Here is a 12,195-nt window from a genome sequence, read left to right as displayed (position 1 = left end):
GACATATGTTATACTGTATATAGCTTTGACCGTTGATAAAACTAGACATCCCATCACCATGTGTTGTCACCAGTTTTTTTCAAAATCGTCGTATTTGATGAGAGCCAACGATAATCTGTGCATAATCTGTGCGATAATCTGTAAATGACAGATTTCTGTCAAATACACAAACTGCTTTATCAAGTCAAACTACTTACAGTGAGCCATATCAACTGTTATGACCCATTAAATATGTCACCAGCAACAAAAAACAATGTATACATTGCAATGGTCAAATTGTGTTAGGGGTATTTTTTAAAAATTTATATGCACGAACGATGCGAGCGCGTCGGTTACGTCACGACGGCAACAATGATCTACTTGGCCAGTGCCTTACATAGTTTGAGACTCGGCTGTGCCACCTCGGAGTGCTGCCGTAGCGGTGGTGGGGAGTAGCCGAGACCGGTGGACAGTAGAGGATTATTAAGTCAGTCTGCAGCGAGCGAGAGGTTCGCGCACACCAAGCACCCTTGGGCTGTGTGTCGAATCCTTCTAACGTATCCAGACAAAGGTATGCGGAACACCTATTCGTCAATCGAGTATACTTAAATATTGTAAAACGTAAGTACAATGTATAGCTAGCGTATGTGTTGTATCCCTCCTCGTATTCACTTTGGCGAGTGAAATTACATTATTATTTATTAGGCTATTTTAGGTCGTTAAGAACTAAGATTATCGTAGTTTACCGGCCGACACTGCGAGTGTAGTGTCGCAGTAGCCTTCTACGTTTTGTTTTATTTCATATGAAGTGTTTTTATTTCTTTTCCTTAGGGGCAAGAAGTGCATTGGCATATAAGCCCAGACTTATTTTATTTAATTATCGCGAGTTAGTGACATTTCTGTTACGAGAAGATTATTTTTAGTTTTATTTGAGGAGTGATTTCTTTTGTTAAGCCTAGGAGCTGGCTCTCTACTTTAGTTCCCAGTCTACTTTGCCTTTTTATTCATAGGCGCATATTAGTTAGAATCAACCTGTTCATTGTCAATGCGTCTCTGTGCTGACATCGCGTTATAGTGGCAATTAGTGTTCGGTGCGTCGATGTGCCGACGTACACAGGGTGTACTCGTGTACTGGTAGATTGACGCAATAGCAAATTTACGAGGGCCGAGAAGCGGTAGCGAGCGACGGAGACTGTTAGCGTGAGAACCCTGGACTACTCGAGCTGTCCGAGCGAACGGAGGTAAGTTTAGGCTAGGTGACCCTACCCGAACTAAACACCTCACAACATCTGAGTTCTAGACTCTAGTGCATTCTGGAACTGGCTCACAAAACTACATCCTTTTTAAATAAATAAAAGAAATACGGCGTCAGCTGGTCCATATAAAAGGGATACCTCGGTATCCAATAGTCAAAGGTTATAGTGATAAATTCTGTTCTTTTAAAATTGTTTCTATTGATTGTGTCTATCTCAGTGAAAAATTATTTTCTTCCAATATTGATAAATCTGCTGTATATACGTACAGCAGTGATGGTTGCTCGACCAATCTGCTTCGTGTTGTTGATCATCGGCCCTCGACTGATGTCCACGTGATCTCCAACTCTGTACAGTGTGATTTTGTTGCCTACAAACACAACGGTAAATTAAAGCAACTCTTGCTAGATGTCTGTACGACAGCAGATTCAGTCCTATGCATTCACCAGTGCAGGCTCATTATTTGTCATATAATTTAAGAAGTGTATTTTTTATTTATCATAAAAATTTTTACTGTTATTCCTGTTATTGTAACTAGCGTTATTAAGAAGTCTTAAAAAAAGAGTCTTTGAACAAAATCAAATTATGAAATTGAACAGTTATATTCTTAATATTAGTACATCATGTCTAACTTAGAGTATTTGCATTATAAAATGTTAGTAGGCTAATAATTGTATTTCAGTATTTTGCGTTTTCTTTTAAATGTTTTCACCATAGTAGACATATTTCTTTTACTTCTTTGACATATATGTATATATATTTTTATTCTTTTTTGCAAGATAATAATACTAATATTTTTTCTGTTCTCTTTTACACAACAACCATTAGACTAAAAAAGGTTTAATTCATTAATTATTTTTTATAAACTTTTCAGAGGAATTTTATTGTTCTTGTAAGTTTTAATTGAGACTACCACCCACACATAAAAGTGTTGTTTACAGTCTTATGATTCAAAATAATAGTTGAGCAAGAATAAGACAAAATACCCCCACAAATAGAATATTTATCTGGTTGGATTTTCACTAAAATATTCCCTTAAAATTGTCTGATTATTTATTTCTTATTTATTAACTTCAATTTTAATGAATACTTAATGTTAAGTGTTCACACAATGGTAGGCCTGATAAATTAATTAAAGAAGTGGCCTTGAAATAATTATTTGTTTATAAAATGGAAATCAACTTTTACTCCTTGGCCTGTATTGTCAATTTAATTCAATTCAATTTATTTATTTTACGACAAAAACAATTATAAAACAAATACCTTACATACAAAGATGCAAAGCTATACAATCGGTAATAGTAAAAAAAATCAATATGCGTTTGAAACATAATAAATAATAATTAATAGCACATGCATAGCAAATAACAAGTGGGTCACGGCTTCATGAACAAATAATGAGAGAAAGGCTTTACCTGGACTGTTCATTGCGATGTCAGGTATTTGTGAGGATTTGAAGGGGTTGTAGCTGAATATCTCCAGAGCTACCTCCGGATCTACATCAAGACGGTGAAAGGGCAGATGTTGTCGACAGAGCTTGCTGAACTCCGCAGACAAGATACGCAGCTCGTCTTTGCTTGGCGTCCAATCATCCAAAGACAGTTGAACGTCATATACAAAACTGCCACTCTTCACTATAAAGAAATTGAAATTTTAACATTTTATTTTAAAGACTTATTACTTGCTCACAGAGTTTTTCATAAAAATGAAGAACAATAAATAAAGTATAGAAAGCATAGAAGGACATAGGGACAGAATAAGCATAGATAAAACTTAATTGTGTTGGTTAGGGTGAAAACATAGTGGAGCGGGAGGCTAGAGCGTAGTGGAGTGGGTTTTAAATAATACATGTAATGTCAATGTTGTAGTGGCGGCAAAACATATTGGAGCTGGTACCCGCGCCAACACGCTAGCCTCTCCGTTCCGATATTCTACGCCTATTTCTTTTAGTCTCTTGTTTGTTTGTACAAACAATACTTTCTCCATATGCTATGATGTATAGGGGGAGAAAATAAAAGTTAAAGTGCTGCACCCTGTTGGTAAGCCTTATAAGTTTTTAATGCTATTGAATGTCATGGAACCAACTTGTTTAGTTGAAACAGCTGACAAAATTCTTTAATTTCTTTTAAATATGACTACTATTAAGGTTAACATAAGAAACTAAAGAGCCACTGAAGCAGAGGCGGAAATTATTTGTGAGATAAGAATAGGTAGGCCTGCATGTTATTCGGGAATGTGAGTTATCATCATGCCAAATTTCAGCCCAATCCGACCAGTAGTTAATGCGTGATTGAACAAACAAACACACTAACTCAGTGGCGTAGCGACAGTGGAGCGAGTGGAGCAGTCGCTCCAGGGCGGCAAGCACTAGGGGGCAGCACCAGGCTAGGATTTTTTTTTTACAACACAACACCAATACAATAAGACACAACAACTAAACCACAATTATTATGAGATCACTGATCAGTCAAATAAGTGAACACTGTATTGATTCGTGATTTTATGTTTATTGTGCCGCAAGCGCCAGTATTCGAGTTGTTACTTTATTAATATACCACTGTTTCTTTAGAAGTGTTGTTTAGTGCTGCTAATGAACTTTGAATTCGGATAAAAATATTTCTACAAAGTATGCGGGTGGTAAGTTTTAAACAGAGAAGTTGAGTTAAAGTTGCTAGGCCCGCCAAAACCCGATTTAGTTATTACACAAAGTCAAAAAACCTGTAGGATAAAAAAAAAGTAGGAAAGGATTTATGTTTGTACTGTTCAACTATGCCTTAAACGGGCATCATCTTCTAACTAAGAAAGTGCTTAAACTTCACTGACATCTCGCCATTTGTAAATTCGTGCGTCCTTTGCTCAGTTCCCCCTGTTTACGTGCACTTGGTAAAGCTATTCTGTTTTGAGGAGATTTCTAAATAAGGATAAGTTCCGGCCAATGAATTTAATTTATATTCATGTTTTTATTTTCAAACACCCTAATCAAAATAGGTTAAATATAATAAATCCAATAAAAATACCAAATATTTTTTTTTATTATTATGTCTAGATTGCATAAAAACGCTAGTTTACAGTTATTATTTTATAATTTTTTCCCCGGACGCCCCAGTAGTGGGGCGTGGCTTGGGCCATTCCTGCTCCAAATTTTGCTACACCACTGCACAACTTTCACATTTATAATATTAGTATGATAAAAGTTGCTATAGCTCACAATAAATAATGCCATTAGTTTGACTTGGTGAAACAGTTGGTGTATTTGACAGAAGTTAGAAATTTGGATCAGCACAGTCGGTGGCTCACATAAAAAAACTGGCTACAAATTTAACATGGGGATGGAATGTCCAGTTGTATTTATAGTCAAAGATAATACTAATGACAAAGAATAGTGGGTTTAACAGAAAGCGATGTTCAATATTAAATGTTTAGGAAATAGGCCTACATGGGCTCGAAGCCTGTGGGTAGGCTTAGTTGCTATCAGTGACTTAAAAATCAATCTCTTAAAAATAATAAAAAAAGTAATAGTAATTTGTAAAGAAGGTACCGGAAATGATTATGAAGATAAATCAGTGAAATGAGCAATTTGAGGGAATGAGGCAAGGTGAAGGGCATGGACATAAATATAGTGAAGTATGCTCAATAGTTAGTAATCAAGTAATGATTAAAATTATTAAAGATTATTCTACTGTTATTATGACAGCTGATCATAGTTACTATAGCATATCTTTTCACTAAACGCCTTTGGCTGTGACCGAGTCTAGTAGTCTAGGCCTACTTGTGACAGCCGGAAGCAGACTGTCGTCTGCCTGCAGCGATGTGAAACACTTGTACAGTACAGTACAGTTTTGTACTACAGTACTACACCGCCACCCAATGGTGCATCGGACTACCGAGCGTAACGGACTAGTAAATGTCGATGTGGATTATTGAGAGCCAACTGTAAATTGCATGCTTCCATGAATCTTAACCACTAGGCTACCTACATATGGTGTTCAATTTTAACGTCAAGCTAATGGAAAAAATAATTTGTCAGTTTGCTGATGCCTCCCCTACCTAACACGTACTTTATTGCTAAGTGCCACCTTGGCCAGACTTGACATTTTATCTAAGTCTGCATGACAAGAATAATACAAACCTGTATATTACAACCAATCAGTGAGATGATTACTGACCATTGGGAGATGGGAAGCTGTGCAGGTTACAGTGGATGCTATCTTTGAAGCATGTTTCTGCGAGGGCTCCCAGTAAGAAGGAACACGACCGCCAATATGCCTTGTTGCAGTGGTGAGGATCGGAGTCTACAAAGTTCAAGAACTGCAATGTACAATCAGAGTCCAGGGGCCGATGCATGTCCCAGAGTCTTTGACCATCCACTAGTCCCAGCACAGACTTGTGTGCTATGAACTCATTTATATCTGCAACATCCACATTGACTCAACAACTGAAATATACAATCAGAGTAAAGGGGCCGATGCATGTCCCAGAGTCTCTGACTATCCACTAGTCCCAGCCAGACTTGTGTGCTATGAACTCATTTATCTCTGGTGTCGCCGAGACTGCAAGATAGGCTCCTACCAATATCTGACCTATTGGCTGTACTGATGATGGCCCAATCCCGTCATGGTCGGATATGTTGGTACAACTGTATAATGTATTTTGCACGATGACTTTCAATGTTTGCAGGGAGGCTTGGGCCATACTGCTCCCTGGAGCTCTAAACCTGGCTATACCACTAGACAACACAATTATTAGAGACTTGCCATATTCAAATCAAATCAAATATGCTTTATTCATAAAGTACAGTGTTGTACATTGAATGGTGTCAACTAAATCTATCTTAAATTAATAATTTACAGATTTGCATATCTTGGATCATTATCTAAATCAAAAACCAAGAACCAGGAAATGAAAATAATCAAAACTGAATCAATTACAGTTCTGTCTGAATTTAAAATTATTGTATATAATATTTGGTTTACCATTTTTGGTTTGCCCAAGTTTCAATTCCATGTAAACTATGAAGAAATGGATAAGAATTTAAGAATATAATAATATAAAATTGTGTGCCAATGTCAAACTAATGAATCAGAGGATTTATTCAATGCTGTTTGAAGAACAGAACAGCTTCATGGAAACTAAAACTGACTAGCTTGGAATACTCTGTGTGCAGACGGATTTGATTGTCAGTTGTCAGTTCCAAGTACCAACAGTAGTTCAAGTCAGAACATGCTCAATCACAACACAACTCGTGAGCCCAAAATCATTTCAATTAGAAAGCAATTAAATGATTACTTGACTATTAATTCAGAATACACATAATTAGTTCGTAACAGTTATTTATAAATATGTTCCATGCAATCTTAAACGTGTGAACTGTTCAGTTAATGCAATCAAAATACAGCATGCATAACCTAGTCTTTGCAGAAATGTGAGTAATTACTCTTTAAATTAAATAATAAGTTAAATGTATCGATTGAATGTGTAGTATAACTCACACTTCATTTTATTTGTACTGAGGGCTTTAAAAACAACAATAAACTGATTATAACTGTAAAAACTTGAACTGACTAGCAGACAGACTACACCAATAATTATATAGCAGACGACTTCATATATAATATAATGCTGTATTAAAAATAAGAATACTAGACATCTTACACTAAAAAAATTATGGAACAGATTAGGCTACAATTTAAAACTTACGCAATGCAACATGGTAAGGGGTGGACATTTGTCGGTTCATCGCAAAATATTCATTTTTTGGCACTCCTTCATAGCAGACACTTATTTTTTCAATTCTACCAATGCTTTCTTTTTGCCTTTTAACTTCAGCATTGTATAAGGCATTTCTTTTATTAATACATTCACTCAATGGCAGGGAACTTGATTTTCCTGGAAAAAAAATAATTGTTAGCCCTTTGAGTGCTAGGCTAATAATTGTATTTTGTAATACTTTTTATTTGCCTTTTAATTACATTACCTGTTGTTGAATTATAACTGTTATTGTTCTTACTATTTTATTAGTGAGGCTAAATTGGAATAATAAGACAATACCGGTAACAAATATATATAGTGATGTGGGCCAGGCATATTCCCAGTGGGAGGGAACTTATGAAAATTTTGAACGTTTTAACACATATTGACAGTTACAGAACCTTAAAACTATGTTACTTAAGTAAATTCATACAGTTTAATCCAAGAGTTGTTATTCCATGCAACAATTTCCTGTATAAACAAACAGGGATTTATGAAACCGAATGGATTTTAATCAAGAGGTAATATTTGTCAAGTTGGACTGATCCATCTCGCAGCATTGTGAATTAAGAATTAAGAAGAATTATGATTTGAGAAAATTACAAATATTTACTTCTACATTCCACCGAAGTTTTATGAAAAACTTCTTTATTACAACAGAAGAAAATTATTTAAGGGTGTTTGGTCAAAAATTTGATGTCTTATTTTTTGTTATTGTTCAATTGTACTAAAAATTGGAGATACAAATATATAAGACAACATTTTCTATTTTGAATATTACGCGAGATATGGAGCTTAAAAGTAGTAAATTTTTCATCTTTGTTACCAATTCACAGGGAGAATGGGTAATGTGATTCTCACCAAAATTGGCATTCAGGTGTGGAAAAATAAGATAATAATCACTAGCTAATTAAAAATTTTCTTTTATAATTTTTTTTTTAATTTTGAAAATAGGCCTAGCTGTTTGTTTTGGGGGAAAATGTATCTGTATATTGAAATTAAAAAAAATGTGATAGCCTATGTTAAGTCGTTTGGGTTGTGAATTCGTACCTTTGATGCCTTGCGCTGTTGGAACACTACTTGTTGAGAGTGTGTACACTAACACCGGGGCATTAGAATACAACGATAAACGTATTCTTTCAATCTTAAAATATGTTAATAATTACGTGATGTAAAGTATTCTACAAGCCCGGTGTTAGTGTACAAAATTATATTAAATTATTTATTTTATTAGATTATTTATTTATTAGATTATTATTTAAATTATTAAATTTAACAAAACCTGTCTCAGACATGATTTAACACCGAACTATGTCCAGATAATTCGTTTTATATGTTCGTGTGCGCGTTTGTGCTGTATGTCGTGAACTGTTATTTGTTATAACCCAACGACGTCCATTGGACTGAAGACTCAAAACTGGCCCGCCTGATGATGGTACAATTTCGTGCTGAAACCTAGGTCGCAACAGCCGACTTATTTGAACTGGTGACTGAAGGTATTTAAAACCATTATATTAGTTACTATAACCAGTTCAGGGGCAATCCCACATCTTATGATGTTGAAATTATGAAATGCTAGTCAAGCAAAAATTGCCAGCCAGTACGAGAACATCAAGTTGAAACTTGCATATACAGTTCACAATATTAAATTTAACAAAACCTGTCTCAGACATGATTTAACACCGAACTATGTCCAGATAACTCGTTATATGTTTTTGTGTGCGTGTTTGTGCTGTATGTCGTGAAAACTGTTATTTGTTTTAACCCAACCATCATCAGGCGGGCCAGTTTTGAGTCTTCAGTCCAATGGACGTCATTGGGTTAAAACAAATAACAGTTCACAACATACAGCACAAACACACACACGAACACATATAACGAATTATCTGGACATAGTTCGGTGTTAAATCATGTCTGAGACAGGTTTTGTTAAATTTAATATTGTGAACTGAATATGCAAGTTTCAACTTGATATTCTCGTACTGGCTGGCAATTTTTGCTTGACTAGCATTTAATAATTTCGACATCATAAGATGTGGGATTGCCCCTAAACTGGTTACAGTAACTAATATAATGGCGAGCTACTTTAGGCCACAGGTTTTGTTTGAATTTAGGACGTCTTAAAAGTAAGAGAAAGTCTAGCTGACTACGGAGAAAAGGAAGGCTTATTCTCAAGAAAGTTTCTTTGGAAGGGATGGACGCACTTGACTTTTATGAAAACATATATTTAACGGCCTTGCCATACCAGTTTTATTTAGTCCTAGGCGTTTCCTCTGCAATATATCACAAAGGTTTTCCATGTTTCGTACTAAAATTGGTAGCACTTCGGCTATATCCTCGTTCATCGTTTGTAGGAATCTTCATCTTGTTGGCGTTTTTCATTATAGGCTAAGAACAATACTGAATTCTTTAAAAACTTTATCCCCATTTCTTCTATTTGGTGGCATTCTATGACTTTTCTATGTTTCAATTGTTTGAAAATCGGTTCATTCAAGGATTGCTCAAGAAATATGGCACTGTGTCAATTCATTTATCTTATTTGGTGAAATATATCAAATTGTCCAAGCTTTTTGATTTTTTTATTATAATATGTACGCAAACCCAAATTCAAATATTAAATATTTAATTTAAACCAACTCAGTGTTTATATGCTTTTCCTTGAATTGCAAAATTAAATACTAGGTGGCGTTTGCAGAGGCACCCACAAAATTGAGCGGAGTCATTAGGGTTATTATATTTTTATCCACCTTCTCCACCGAGCTTCATAATTATTTTCACCTACAATTTTAAGTGAAGACAACATTTGTGTAGAGATAAATATTAGGTAATTAGATTGACTAAACATAGTTTTGCATTGAAGGGGTGTAAAAACACAGAGATATCATTTTAGGCCCTTTCGGAGACCTGCATTTAGATTTTACGTTTAAAACCTCTGGGTTAGTCATAAAGTTGTTCCCAAACAAGGCAGTACAGTTCCAGCTGTACCCTAGAAATCAACCCATACAGTTTCGGATTCTACCATTTTTGCTACTTACAACTGCATAAAAGGACTACATGTGATGGTGATTATACTAGGTGGCGTTCGCAGAGGCATCCACAAAATTGAGCGGAGTCATCAAGGGTTCATATTATGTTGTTTTTGTCATACTGCAGTAAAAACAGTCGTCATTGGTGCATGCGTTGCGGGTCTAAAGTAGCATTTTTATTCTTTAGGGAATACAATTCGTTTAAGCCCCTATGGAGTAAAACTCAGCTGTAGAGCTGTTGTCAACTCAGTTGTAAATTTCTATTGTAAACGATTGAATACGTATCGAAATATGTAACGATTCGTCCTTCATAATCATTTTAACCTTCAGTCTACAGTCTCTTCCCATAGCATTTTAGAATTGCAGATACATTAATCCATTCCCACACTTAACACTGCCCACCATTATTACTTACTTCCTTCACCACCCCCTACGTCGTGGAGCTGTTTCCCTCTCTTCCCATAGCATTTTAGGATTGCAGATACATTAATGTAATTGCCTAAGACAGTTTCCACACTCTGCACTGCAAGCCTTACTACTTCCTTCACCATTTCCTACGTCATAGACCTGTTTCCTTCCCTTCTCATAGCATTTAAGTATTAGATACATTTATCTAACTGCCCAAACGGTTCCCTCACTCTGCAATGCCAGCCTTTACTACTTCCTTCACCACTTCCTACGTCGTGGGGCCTGTTTCCTTCCCTTCTCATAGCATTTTAGGATTGAAGATACATTAATCTAACTGCCACAGACCGTTCTCACAATATGTTAATACTTTACTAATTCCTAGGCCACTTCCTACATCGTGGACCTGTTTTCATCACTTTCCATAGCATTTTAGTATTTTAGATACGTTAATCTAATTGCCACAAACATTGCCCACACTCCGCACTGCTAGCCTTTACTACTTCTTTCACCATTTTCTATGTCGTGGGCATGCTTCCATCCCTTCTCATAGCATTACAGCATTGCAGATACATTAATCTAACTGCTACCAGTTCCAAACTCCACACTGCTCACCTTACTTCTTCCTTCACCTCTTCTCACGTCGCAGACCTGTTTCCCTCTCTTCCCATAGCATTTTAAGATTGTAGATACCAAGATCCTTAATCTAATCGTCACAAACAGTTCCCACCCTCTGAAAAACTCGCCTTTACTGCTTCCTTCATCACTTCCTAAGTCACGGACCTGTTTACCTCCCTTCCCTTAGCATTATTGGAATGCAAATACCTTAATCTATTGGTCATAAACAGATCCCACACTCCAGGCAGCTCGTCTTGACTACTTTCTTCACCACTTTGTACATCGCGGACCCGTTTTCCTCCCGTCCCATAGCATTTTAGGATTGTAGATACCTTAACCGAATAGTCATAAACAGTTTCCACACTCCGGACAGCTCGCCTTGACTATTTCCTTCACCACTTCCTACGTCGCGGACCCGTTTTCCTCCCTTCCCATAGAATTTTAGGAATGCAGATACCTTAATCTAATCGTCATAAACAGTTCCCACACTCCGGGCAGATCGCCTTGACTACTTCCTTCACCACTTCCTACGTCTCGGACCCGTTTTCCTCTCTTCCCATAGAATTTTAGGAATGCAGATACCTACCTAAATCTAATCGTCTTAAACATTTTATACACTCCAGACTGCTCACCTTTACTACTTCCTTCACCACTTCCTATGTCACGGACCTCAAGCTGGTGTCTTCATTTGATTATATTTATGATCCATACCACCGTTTATGTTCTAATATCTGTGAAATAATGCTATCAGCTATTTATTTATCTACTGCATTCAAAAGTCAACAGCTGATCATATGTCTTTGTTTTTGTGTCAAATACTGCTTCCATAAGGATTACATTGAAACTTTGAGACCCAGTGGGGCGGATTCCTGAGAGACTTTTTTAACGCCATATAGATGTTGGCACTCACCGATATGGTCTTTATCACCATGCAAAATTTGAAAACGATTGATTCAGCCGTCTAGGAGGAGTTTGCGTATTACGAAATGCATAAAAGTCGACGTATAAGAGCTTCGCTCGCTCCGCTCAATAAGTGAAAACGCGAAATATATATAACTCTCTTAAATCTGAGTCCTTCATAACTACTAAAACAGAATATACCTACTCAGTAAAACTATTTAACATGCTTTTTTACAATATGAAATTTATAGATTGACTTAAATGAA

At 36.2% G+C, this 12,195-nt stretch overlaps 1 protein-coding gene across 1 annotated transcript in view; it reads right to left on the bottom strand.

Moving 5' to 3' along the window:
• The window catches only part of LOC128987671 (39S ribosomal protein L39, mitochondrial), a 29,420-nt gene that overhangs the window by 9,998 nt on the left and 7,227 nt on the right, over positions 1–12,195 (bottom strand). Inside the window, exons 2-5 of the mRNA XM_054408647.1 lie at positions 6,930–7,118; positions 5,399–5,641; positions 2,648–2,866; positions 1,502–1,602 (exon numbers count right to left, since the gene is read on the bottom strand). Of these exons, the coding sequence (XP_054264622.1) occupies positions 1,502–1,602; positions 2,648–2,866; positions 5,399–5,641; positions 6,930–7,118 (752 nt within the window). The remainder of the gene's footprint in view (positions 1–1,501; positions 1,603–2,647; positions 2,867–5,398; positions 5,642–6,929; positions 7,119–12,195) is intronic.

This window comes from Macrosteles quadrilineatus, unplaced genomic scaffold, assembly GCF_028750875.1.
Source record: "Macrosteles quadrilineatus isolate MER2022 unplaced genomic scaffold, UCM_ALF_1.0 Scaffold_2__2_contigs__length_208266976, whole genome shotgun sequence".
Classification (NCBI taxonomy): Eukaryota; Metazoa; Arthropoda; class Insecta; order Hemiptera; family Cicadellidae; genus Macrosteles; species Macrosteles quadrilineatus.
Note: the sequence above shows the minus strand (reverse complement) of the source record. Positions and strands in the feature narration are given on the sequence as shown.